This window comes from Osmerus mordax, chromosome 28 (genome assembly GCF_038355195.1).
Source record: "Osmerus mordax isolate fOsmMor3 chromosome 28, fOsmMor3.pri, whole genome shotgun sequence".
NCBI lineage: Eukaryota > Metazoa > Chordata > Actinopteri > Osmeriformes > Osmeridae > Osmerus > Osmerus mordax.
This window is the reverse complement of record NC_090077.1, coordinates 1,546,482-1,558,952: the sequence shown is the minus strand read 5'-3', so window position 1 is coordinate 1,558,952 and position 12,471 is coordinate 1,546,482. Positions and strand designations below refer to the sequence as shown.

The window sequence follows — 12,471 nt, the reverse complement described above, 5'->3', positions numbered from 1 at the left end:
AACACACAGCACACACATAAGATACACACCTACACTACGGGTCACAAGGTTAACAATGGCACAACATTCTCTGACCGATAAGAAGACGTTGCATGTGGCCGCGCTTCCCTGGAGGACATGAGCTACAGCGATGCCGTCACACGGATGCATGTGTGTGTAGGCCGACAGTGTGAACATGCGTGACCACGACACAGAACATGGTCACGCGGTGTAGGTGCCTGCGGTTCACACGCATGACATGACGGACAGAGAGCTGCTGTCTGTCCACCCAGACACGACCTGATCAGAGGCTGAGGCCAGAGGAGCGTCTACACAGCTCTGATCATTGTTTGGTTTTTATTCATATTCAATACGGGTTTTGTCACAAACTCTGTGGGGATCATTTCAGTGTCATCGCTCGTTGTGGAATGAGACCAGGTAACCCAGAGAGACCTTGTGCCCTCCCTCCCTCCCCCATTCCTCCCCCATCCATCCCTCCCTCCCTCCCCCATCCCTCCCTCCCTCCCTCCCACATCCCGCTCGCTGTACTCCCCCCTCACTCCGGATGCTCTTCTGCTGGCCTCCAGGGTAGGTCTTCTGTGTGTGAGTGAGTGTGTGTGTGTGTGTGTGTGAATGTGTGTGTGTGTCTGTGCACTGGTTACCTCAGCCAGCCAGCAGGAGAGCAGGTAGGAGGGAAAGGTTTAGTGTGTGTGTGTGTGTTTATGTTGGGGTATTTAACCATCAATAGAGGACTGTGGGCTCTCTCCGTGGGACGGACTGCCCCTACTGGGTCGACTGGAAGATGGAGAGGAGAGAGAGACAGAGAGAGAGACAAGGAGGAGGTACAACATAAGAAAAACAAACAGGAACCAAAAAAACCAAGCCAACGACCATTCAAGCAAAATTACAAGTCTAATGTCAGATAGGAAAGTGCTAAAGTATCTCGGTCTACAGAATCAGGTATTTAAAATCTCTATTTCTACATGACTCACATCCTATGTGCACCTAGAACATTCCACCCCATCATTGCTTTCATCACTGATAAATACTGTACCTGTGCCTACATGTGCAGAGACAGTGGTAATGTCAGAACCGCCTCAGTATATTGCTACATCAAAGGACTTTTTTATTGCCAATGTGTGTTTTCATCCTTGTGCTAGTGAGGCTGAATGGAAATGTTGTGCTGTGTGGAGAGGTGGAGAGGTGGAGGGTGACTGGAGAATAGGGGGCAGCAGGTGTGACGCTAGCACACTCGAATGACAGTACGCCAGACAGGTAGTACGCTGCAGTAGCACGCTAGGACAGCAGCGCACTAGAGTGGTAGGAAGCTAGGACAGTATGGGATGCCAGGTGAGTGTGGGTGAGCTGGCTGGAACAGCAGCAGGCGGTTAGAAAGAGAAGTCAGAGGAGGCTGGTCTGCTGGAAGGAGAGGGAGACAGAGGGGCTCTCCGGCTGGAGGGGTGGGGGGGTGGGGGGGCAGAGAGGGGGGTGGAGAGGCAGGGAGACAGACAGGAAGAGGATCGGGTAGGCAGGAAGTATAGAGAGACAGACAGGCAGACAGACAGGCAGACAGTTAGACAGACATACAGAACATGGTGTCACATGTTCCACAGGCAACAAAACATCCAACGTTTCGGAGATACTTTGATTTCCGAGCTCACTTCACTACATACATGACCGTTACTGTTAGACACGGCTAATACACAAAACAACCACAGTTGAATGGAATGAGATGTCGACAAACATCCTGCCAGTTGTTTCTCACATGGGCCTATCTTAGACGGTCCACACTTGATCTAATGGAAGATGTTAGGGTTAAGGAGACAGGGGAGTGGACCCAGGTCTATAACACACACACACACACACTCACACACACTGCTACGTGGTTAGCAGAAGGTACAGAGTCAGAGGGAGTGTAGAGGAGCGATGGATTTGACATGAGCGGTGGGTCAGTACGGCTGGACAGACAGACAGACAGACTGACGTACCCTTGGTGAAATCTTCACTGGTCACTGATAGAGATTCTGAAAAAGTAACCACAGTCAAGACTCTCTCTCTCTCTCTTTATCTGTCTTTGATTGTTTCTCTGTCTTTCTACTTGTCTCATTATCACTCTCTCTCTGTTTCTGTCCATAGGTTGCGTCTTTGTAAATAGAGGTACTGTAATAATGTGATCGCACAGGGATAGTAGAGAGGACACACACAGATTATAGACACACACACATCACACACACATCACTTGGCTATGGGAGAGATGGGCTATGATGAGTTGGGGAGGTTGGTGTCTGTCTTTACACATAGCAGATACCTGTAACCTGGGAGTTGTGAAGTGCTAGAGGGGTGGATGGGTGGAAAGGTGGAGGTATGGAGAGGTGGAGAGGTGGAGGGGTGGATGGGTGGATGGGTGGATGGATTGGAGTGTAGGTGGATGGAGTGTAAGTGGATGGATAGGAGTTTCTTTCCATGTCTACAGGAGAGGGAGGGAGGCTGTGGATCATCATCTTCATTTTACAGTAGGACTCTGGAACACTACGGAACACTACGGAACACTACGGAACACTCCGGAACACTCCGGAACACTCCGGAACACTAAGTCAGCTTCACTGACATCACTGTCTTCTAGAACACTTAGCTCTCGCTACTGAGTATGTTATTCACGTGAGGGGTTTGCATGTCCCTTACCTGGGAACGCCGGGTGGGGCACGGTTTGGCCTGGAGGGGACATGGGGGGGGTCAGGGGACACCCCAGGACGGGAGGGGACGGCGGGGCCCCCTGGGGGGCCCGGGGCAGCACGAGCTCCAGGCCGGGGGGGGCCAGGGGGAGCGCGTCTCTGAGGGGTGGGGCTCGACATGGGAGACCTGCGCAGGAGAGAGGCACGGTCAGTCCGACCAATGACATCCACGCACACAAGCCCCGTCCCCACTCCGCGTTTGTAAGCCCCCCGCCTCTCCTACCTTCCGCCGCCTCGGGGGTTCTGCACCTGCAGCCAGGAGTCGTCCACGGGCGGGGGCATGGCCGTGGAGATGGTGGAGGTGCTGATGTCCCCGATGATGTGCAGGGCCTCCCTCAGGGCGTGGTACATGCGCAGCATCTCGTCCCTGTGCGTGGCCTGCTCCGCTGACTCCTCCATCAGGCTGCTCTGGTCCCCGCACGAGTACAGGCACGCCAGCAGCTCCGCGTTGATGAACTCCTTCGTCTGGAGGGGAGGAGAGGAGAGGAGAGGAGAGGGGAGGGGAGGGGAGGGGAGGGGAGGGGAGGGGAGGGGAAGACTCTGAATAATGCAGAATCCCACAACACAACATTTCAGCAGGTGCACCACGTACGTTGATGATCATCAGGTGCATGATGGTCTTGGGGATGAGATCTCTGATGGTCCTGTTGACGATGGACATGTAGGAGTCCACCAGGTTCCGGATGGTCTCCACCTGCCTCTCCAGCTGGGGGTCCATGGAGTGTCCCAGGCCCTCGGAGCCCCCGTCGTCACTGGACTCACTCTGGAGACGGGACCGGGGTGGGGGGAAGGTGGGGTGGGGTACAAGGGTGGGGTGGGGGACAGGGGTGGGGGACAGGGGTGGGGGACAGGGGTGGGGTGGGGGACAGGGGTGGGGTGGGGTACAGGGGTGGGGGACAGGGGTGGGGTGGGGGACAGGGGTGGGGTGGGGTACAGGGGTGGGGGACAGGGGTGGGGTGGGGGACAGGGGTGGGGTGGGGGACAGGGGTGGGGTGGGGTACAGGGGTGGGGGACAGGGGTGGGGTGGGGGACAGGGGTGGGGTGGGGGGAAAGCACACAGGTCACAGACTGGACACTTGGATTATTGGATTATTGTGTTATTATTATATGTTACAACATGAATTTAGAGGCAACGAAAAGGCAATGGAGCTGAATCATGCGGTTACCTTATCCTTATCCTCGGCGAGGGGGTGGGAGTTAGAGGGGGAGAGGAGGAGGAGGAGGAGGAGGAGGAGGAGGAGGAGAAGGAGAAGGAGAAGGAGAAGGAGAAGGAGGAGAAGGACATGTTGTGTTAAGGATGTGTTGGGTTACAGGCAGGTGGGACACATATAACTGAAGCCAAGATGAGTCAGCAGTGTTTTTAGTTCAGCGATCTCAGGTTAGGATTTAACATTGAACATACACAGTACTGTATGTATGAATGTGTGTGTGTACCAGGTTGCGATCGGGATAGACTCCGGCGCGGAGGAAGGATGCCTTCCAGCTGTCCACCTCCTCCTGGCTGTCAGAGGCCAACTCCAGGGAACGGTTATCCTTATACACGTTCCTGCACACACACACACACACACACACACACACACACATGAGACTAAAACCAGTCTACAATAAGAAGATGGTAGCTTTGACCAGCCCAGTAGACATGTCCTATATGTGTGTGTGTGTGTGTGTGTGTGTGTGTCTGACCTGTGCTCAGTGTTGAAGAGAGCAAATATGTGTTTGCTGGACATGAAGCTCTTCTCGATGTCTCTCAGTTTCAGGTTGTCGACAGGCATCATGTACTTCTTCTCTTTCTCCTGTAGGGGGCGCAGGTTGAAACACAAAACTCAATGAAACTTCATATTCACACAGATTGCATGTAGTATTGGAAGTCTGTGTGTGTTTGCATGTGTGTGTGTCTGTGCTTACCTCATCATCCTTGTACCAGGACAAGGTCTCTGCCGTGAGGACGAACCAGTACTCCTTGGCTCCGCCCTTCATGATGCTGATGTTGTTGATGGTCAGCCAGCCCTTCCTGATCACCTGACACAGGTCATAGGTCACAGGTCAGAGGTCAAGAACACAATTACCCTGTATGTCAAATGACGTTGTGTCCTTGGGCAAGGCACTTCACCCTACTTGCCTCGGGGGGAATGTCCCTGTACTTACTGTAAGTCGCTCTGGATAAGAGCGTCTGCTAAATGACTAAATGTAAATGTAAAATTGCATCTTAAAAACAGCACCTTCGAAGTAACACAGGCTACACACACACACACCGCTGTGCAAACACGCACAAAGCATCCTTCTCCCGTTATGCATGCTTACCATGGCTTCATCCTGCAGAGGGGTTGCCACGGCAACGCCGAGAAAGTGAGATTGTGGAGTTGAGAGAGAGAGAGAGAGGAAGAGACAGAGAGACAGAGAGAGAGAGAGAGAGAGAGAGAGAGAGAGAGAGAGAGAGAGAGAGAGAGAGAGAGAGAGAGAGAGAGAGAGAGAGAGAGAGGGAGAGGGAGAGTTAGGAGGCCCGAGATTACAGACGAAAAGGAACAATGGAAAACCAGAGACACAGACACAAGGAAAAAGGGATTCTAGTGAAAGAGGTAGCATGACAGACGTGTGTGTGTGTTTGAGAGGTGTGGGTGTGTGTGTTTGAGAGTTGTGTGTGTGGGTGTTTGAGAGGTGTGTGTTTGAGAGGTGTGTGTCTGTGCCTCACCTGGTTACCCGCTGCCTTGCTCTTGTTCATTTGACTGCTCCTCTGTTGAGCACTGAGGAGGGGACACACAGTACATAAGTGTGTGACGTGTGCATGTGTGTGATGTGTGTGTGTGTGTAGAAGAGGAGGAAGTTCAGCTTCTTACTTGGCGAATCCTATGAAGTCCTCATGGTTGGTGTTCATGTAGGCCAGCTCAATGTCGATCAGCAGCATGACCTGCAGGGAGGGCAGAGCGTGTCAGAGCATCCCAGACACCTCCTCTCTGACCCGGCCATGTGGCCCGCTGGCCCCCTGGCCGGCTGACTGACCGGGCCCTTTCATGCTCCGCGTTAAGTTCTCGTGTGTTTACAGTAACATGTAACATGTAGCGTGTCGCGTGTAGCGTGTATCGTGTCGCGTGTCTGACCTGGTCTTTGGTGCGACTCTCGCGGTCACGTATGTGCTGAGTGACGATCTTCTCCATCTCCTCACGCAGCATGGGGTACTGGGCCAGCTGAGAACACACACACACACAGACACACACACACACACAGACACACACACACGTGTGGTGAGTATTGAGGTGCCCCCTGTGCCTGGAGTGTGCAGGGCGGGGGTGTCGGCAGACCTTCTGGGTGCACTGGCGGACGGTGTTGACCAGCTCAGAGATGACCATGTCCACACACTTCTGACAAGGCTCCTTGATCCTGGCTATCTGCCGCTTGACGATAGTCTCAAACGCCATGTCTGGAGTAAACAGGCCAGTCCTGATGGTGAGAGGAGAGAAGGAGAGGAGAGAGGAGAGAGGAGAGACGAGGAGGAGAGGAGGAGAGGAGGAGAGGAGAGGAGGAGAGGAGGAGAGACGAGAGGAGAGGAGGAGAGGAGGAGAGAAGGAGAGGAGAGAGGAGAGAGGAGAGAGGAGAGACGAGAGACGAGAGGAGAGGAGGAGAGGAGAGGAGAGGAGAGGAGAGGAGAGGAGAGACGAGAGACGAGAGACGAGAGGAGAGGAGGAGAGGAGGAGAGGAGAAGAGGAGAGGGGAGGAGGAGAGGAGGAGAGGAGAGATGAGAGGAGGAAAGGAGGAGAGGAGGAGAGGAGGAGAGGAGAGGGGAGGAGGAGAGGAAGAGAGGAGGAGAGGAGAGGGGAGGAGGAGAGAAAGAGAGGAGGAGAGGAGGAGAGGAGGAGAGGTTAGTTGGAGCAGAGAGGCTGGAGGTTGGTCAGATGTTCTTGGACAGACAGCTCACCTGATACCGTGGATGTTCTTGATGGCATAGCTGATCTCCTTCCGCAGTGTCTTCTCATCAAACTCCAGCTGGAAACACAGACAGTTTTACAGTATTAGCGACGTGATGGTGTGAAGGTTTTTGCTTCTGAAAGTGTGCTTGTGTGAAGGTGTGCTTGTGTAGGATGATGTGGCTGTGATGGTGGGGTTGTGAGAAGGGAAGTTGTGGTTGTGTGAAGGTAACAGAGGTGGTTCGGATGTTCTACCTTGACCAGCTCGAAGGGGAACCTCTCGTGGAAGATGCGGTTGATCTTCGCTCCCCCTGACAGCTCATAGGTGTCAATCTGATCACCTGACCCCTCGATGCGTTTCTCAAAATCCACCGAAAACTGCTGCACCATCCTACAGCACACACACACGCACACACACACACATAAAGACAACCACACACAGACACACAGACACAGGCATTCAGACAAACACACAAACCATCCAATGTTTTTCTATAGATGAAATGTGAACCCTGTGTGTATGCAGATGAGAATGAGAGCACAAGCGTGTGTGTGTACTGACTGCAGCAGAGCCTTGGTCTTGCGTGAGGGGTCGTCAGGTTGGTAGTTCTTGTACTCCTCCACCTCCTTCTCGATGGACAGCAGCTGGCTCTGCAGCTTGGCTCGTAACGCCGGCAACGTGTCCCTGATGTGATTGGTCAGTTGCTACAGGAAACAGGAAGCAACAGGCCATGACAGTCATGATACTTAGGGACGTGCTCATTTTGAATGGACCAATAGCATGCCAGGGAAAAGAGAAAGAGGTATTAATGTAGCCAATAGAATCCTGAGTAAGGATGATGGACAGGTCCCTGCTCCTACCTGGTTGAGAACCTTCTGCAGGTAGGCGGTGCCCATACGGTCGGCCAGGTGCCGATAGCCTGGATGAGACAGGAAGAACTTCCTCTCCGCTGCCAAGGCAGCCTTAATGTCCTTCTTACCATCAATGTCCTTCTGGCTGCGGTTCACCACCCCAACATAACCTGCAGAGGGCAGACAAGAGTCACATAGAGACAGAGAAAGATAGGAGAGAGAGAGAGAGAGAGAGAGAGAGAGAGAGAGAGAGAGAGAGAGAGAGAGAGAGAGAGAGAGAGAGAGAGAGAGAGAAAGAGAGAGAGAGTGTGTGTGTGTGTGTGTGTGTGTGTTTACCTCTGCGGAGGGGCAGCAGCTTGTTCTCCAGGATGTCTCTGGCATCTGTCCCCTCGTCCATCAGATCCAGCTTAGTTATCACTCCAATGCTGCGCTGCCCTGCACACACACACACACACGTTACCAAAGCATCTCGATACTCCAAGACAAAACTAACCTTAACACACACACACACATCGCCAGACAAAGTATATCAACACAGCAAACCTACCTAAACACAGTCCTCATAAACACAGCAAACCTACCTAAACACAGTCCTCATAAACACAGCAAACCTACCTAAACACAGTCCTCATCAATGATGCAAACTTTTTAAAATATATTTGTTATTTTATTTAAACAAACTAAATCTTAACACACACACGCTATGCCCTACCCTGGGGGTCGACCTCCTTGGCTATCTTGAGGGCGTCAGAGTTGGCCAGGTCAGAGTTGGCTGGGGACACAGCCAGCAGCAGGCAGTTGTCCTTGGTGACGAACTGCATGAGCATGTCCCTGATCTGGGCCTCTATGTCAGCAGGCTGGTCTCCCACCGGAACCTTGGTCATCCCCGGCAGGTCCACCAGGGTCAGGTTCAGGACTGGGGGGGGTCAAGGGGGTAGATACATTGTTTATATTTATATTTAGTCATTTAGCAGACGCTCTTATCCAGAGCGACTTACAGTAAGTACAGGGACATTCCCCCGAGGCAAGTAGGGTGAAGTGCCTTGCCTAAGGACACAACGTCAGTTGGCATGACCGGGAATCGAACTGGCAACCTTCGGATTACTAGCCCGATTCCCTCACCGCTCAGCCACCTGACTCCCGTTCATTGACATTGTTACAGTAATATAGAATTGTCAGTGTCAGTCAGAGTTTTTGAAGACTGCTTATACTCTTGTTGCGTAATTTGGCTGATTGTGTCAAAACTCTACACACAAGTCAAGTGACCGTAATACTTGGATATAAACATCTCACTTCTCGGTCAAACTTAAATTCTCTTACGATTTGTTGGAGTGAGTGTGCATGTGTGTATGTGTGTGTGTGAGTCAGTCTGTGTGAGTCAGTCTGTGTGTGTATGTGTGTGTGTGTGTGTGTGTGTGTGTGTGTGTGTGTGTGTGTGTGTGTGTGTGTGTGTGTGTGTGTGTGTGTACCGTTGGGAGAGTAGACCCTCAGGTTGATGGGCACTGGGGAGATGCCTTTGTTCTGCCCGGTGATCCGATCGGTCTCCGCCTCGATCTCCTGCCTCACCTCGTCAAAGTCCGTGAACTTCTTCCCCTTGAGGTGGAGGAACTCAGCATGCTCTGGTTTCCAGGGATATGGGAGAGACGGAAAGGTCAGTGGGCCAATAGGAGTTGAGCGTTGTAAGATATCAGGGCGGGAGATAACAACAGGAGTACACTGTCAGATTATTATGAGAATGTATTGAAATAGTCGTTGATTTCTAAAAGGTTTTTCTGTTCTGACAGAAACAGTTTCAGGATCCGTGGGTGAGAGGATGTTGACTTGTGTTGTTACCAGTGGGACTGTTGATGAGCTGCAACACCAGGGGGCGCCGTGTCACAATCCCAGAACCACGAGGAAGAAAATCCCTGGGATGGAGGAGGAAGAGAACAGGGAGGAGGTAAATCTATGCACACACACACACACACACACACACACACATACAAATACACACATAGACACACACACGCTTTCACACACACACACACACACAGACGAATGCTACATCAACACAAGCCATCATAAGCAGTGCTAGAGACAGATAATGAGAGCTGTATCTGGGGACAACAGTGCTGTTGTTGGCGAGCCAGCAGCGGGCTGGAGGCTGTTACAGATGCTACAGTAGGAGAGGAGCTGCCCGTAATCCACTTGTCACGTCTCCTGTGTGTGTGTGTGCGTGTGTGTGTGTGTGTGTGTGTGCGCGTGTGCGCATGTGTGTTTGTGCTTTTGTCATTCGTGTAGGAGGAGATGGGAACTGCAGCTAAATCTAAAGTGGCTGTTTCCCCTGCAGCTCTTCATTCTCTCTCTCTCTCACACACACACACACACACACACATACATACACACACATCCACACGTACACAAACGTCTCACTTTTCCACTTTACATAGGCAGTCTATCCCTGAGTGATCGTCATCATCAAACGCGCTCTCTTAACTCTCTCTCTGCCTGACTGGTACTGTTAAACTAGCTTCCTGCACTCTACTTGAATGTACAGTATGTTCTTAGGATGGTACGCAGTCAGCATCTCTCTCTCTATATATATATATATACTGTATATATACTGTATATATAAACAGCGTATGTATATATCTTTATGTATATATGTACAGTATATCTGTATATTTAAAGTTAGACCTGCACTGAACTAACGAGATGACGGGCCTACTGGTAGAGGCCTGGGCTAGGATACTCTCTTCTCACTTCCTGTTCAGAGCTCCATCCTGCGTCCTGCTTCCTTTAGAGGTCAGGTGACCTCCAGGGGGCCCGGAGATAGGTAGCTGCTGTATCAAATATGAACACACACTGCAGGATCTGGAGCATACACACACACACATACTGGACCTGCTCCCCTCCTAAACAGCTCGGACAGGACCTGTGTGTGTGTTTGTGTGTGTTTGACAAAGAGACAGCAGGCTCTTGATCAGCAGCACAATGCTGCCTGTGTTCAAGCCCAAAGTGTGTGAGTGTTTGTGTCTGTGCGCGTGTCTGTGCGCGTGTGTGTGTGTCTGTTTTCGGGGGGAGCAGACAGGCGAACTGTCAGAGCCCTGGCCAAGCCCAGCGCTGGCTGCCGGTCTAATAGACGCCTCTCTGTTTCCCCCTCTACAGAACTGAGCCTCTCTCTACCTGGAACAACCCGGTCTCTCCCCCGCACATTCTGTTACATGGGGCGTTTACTGTGTCATCTGGAGGATACTAGACATCTGGGAGTGGATACACACACCCTCTCTGCTGGTGGGATTTGGCCCGCGGTCCTCAGCGTGTGACAGCTGGCAGAGAGGGCTGTCCAGCACGCAGCGCTCTGTGGGCTGTCAGTGAAACACTTTCACCCTCACATCCTCAGCCAGGATGCAGCGCGCAGGGGCCCAAGGCAGCCAGCGATGACCTCACTAACTCTCTATCCCATAATCTCTCGGTCTCTCTCCTACTCTCTCATTATCTCTCTCTTTCCCTCCCCCTCTCTCTTTCTCTCTCTCTCTCTCTCTCTCTCTCTCTCTCTCTCTCTCTCTCTCTCTCTCTCTCACTCTGACACACACTTGCATACATCAGAGATGAAGTGTCGACCTTACAGTCTTGGTTTCAAGTGGGTCTAGTTTTGGATCTTGGGAGACAGAACACGGGTCGGCATCTCCTATATTCGTCTTGGAGCAATCTGACCAAAACACCAATAAATCAAGAGCAAGGCTCACTTCAAAAGACACTTTGTAATGATTTTATAATGATTTTATGATCTGGCTCTAATGAGTTCCGGTCTTGACTCCATCTCTGACACACACACACACACACAAGCCTACACATCCTTCAGCCCCTCCCCCTTCCCAAACAAACACACACACACAAGGTCAAGCAAGGCATTTGTAAGCTGATGCGTTCGTGGAGAGTTGCCAAGTTGGCAACGTCTCGCACTGAAACGTTCCCGATTACAAAGATGTACAATTGGGTTTTGACATTAAGACAATAAATCAGCGGCCAAATATCTGACATTGACAGACGAGGAATACGCTCATAACTATGATGACATCCGCATCACCATCCTTCCACCACCTCATCTTAACGTTACAGCCGCAGAATGGCTTGGCCTAGCCTACAGCACCAATTCGCCTCCGCATGATCGCACAGACGCACCGCTCAGCGGTAGATTGAGGTGTGCATATGGTCTGTTAGTATGGCACATCATTGAATGTACAATGTTAAAATATCCACTTAAATGTAATTGTGCATTGGCAAATACTAAACATGTTCGACTAGGCTAAGCCGTGAGCGGGCACTGTCAAATAGCTTAAGCTTATAAAATCCCATATAGCCGTGGCCTATGAAAATTAATAGCCTTTCCTAGGACGAATGCCTTGCTTGACATTCAGGATACCGTAATGACGCGGTCTCTCTATCTCTCTCTGACTGGGTATGTGATAAATACATGGTATTATACAGCTGTGCTTTGACACACACGGCCCCTGCCGAGGCGACAACCTTGCACTCACTTGCCCACGAAGTTCTCCAGCACAGAGCTTTTCCCGGCGCTCTGACCGCCGACCACGGCGATCTGCGGCAAGTCAATGGTAGCGTTCTGACCGATGGCGGAGAACGCATCCTGCATCTTGTTGACCAGAGGAATCAGGTCCTCCATGCCACGGTTCCCCATCTTGGCTGGTGGTGCGCTCTACCCTTCTTGCTTACAGAATCCTAGAAGGGGCACGGCCCTGACGACGCAGCGGCGGTTTTCTTGAGCCCGGTGAATGTCAATTTTATAAATCCAGGTAGTGGTTAACGATATTCTATCCTCGCTACCGCTCTTCTCTTCGGTACTCGCCGCTCTCCTAGTCCGCCGCGCTACCGCTGGAGGATGGAGGGATGCAGCGCTGTTCTCCTAGGTGGGAACTGCTTCTCCTGCACTACCCTCATCTCAACAGTAGGGGGAGCCAGAGACTGCACTGTAAGACTCATGGGGGTTGTAGTGCGTTTAACACTCC

General features: G+C 51.8%; 1 protein-coding gene across 1 annotated transcript; it reads right to left on the bottom strand.

The window, feature by feature from the left end:
• Window positions 1–583: 583 nt before the first annotated feature.
• Window positions 584–12,263, bottom strand: dnm1b (dynamin 1b). Its single transcript, XM_067231072.1, has 22 exons — window positions 11,983–12,263; window positions 9,296–9,369; window positions 8,932–9,081; window positions 8,175–8,378; window positions 7,799–7,897; window positions 7,472–7,632; window positions 7,173–7,315; window positions 6,866–7,001; window positions 6,622–6,689; window positions 6,008–6,146; window positions 5,807–5,893; window positions 5,546–5,616; window positions 5,401–5,452; window positions 5,013–5,024; window positions 4,617–4,730; window positions 4,395–4,504; window positions 4,146–4,257; window positions 3,878–3,889; window positions 3,304–3,474; window positions 2,935–3,176; window positions 2,662–2,838; window positions 584–774 (listed from the first exon to the last, which is right to left on the bottom strand). Exons 1-22 carry the CDS (start codon window positions 12,141–12,143, stop codon window positions 714–716), a joined length of 2,556 nt encoding a protein of 851 aa, XP_067087173.1. The 5' UTR covers window positions 12,144–12,263; the 3' UTR covers window positions 584–713.
• Between the last annotated feature and the right edge of the window lie 208 nt (window positions 12,264–12,471).

Coding starts and splice junctions, on each gene's coding strand:
- dnm1b (XM_067231072.1), bottom strand. CDS start 12,143: ATGGGGAACCGTGGCATGGAGGACCTGATTCCTCTGGTCAACAAGATG. Junction 7,002..7,172: donor AAGACCAAGGCTCTGCTGCA/GTCAGTACACAC, acceptor TGTGTGCTGTAG/GATGGTGCAGCAGTTTTCGG. Junction 5,894..6,007: donor TCCGCCAGTGCACCCAGAAG/GTCTGCCGACAC, acceptor GTGTGTTCTCAG/CTGGCCCAGTACCCCATGCT.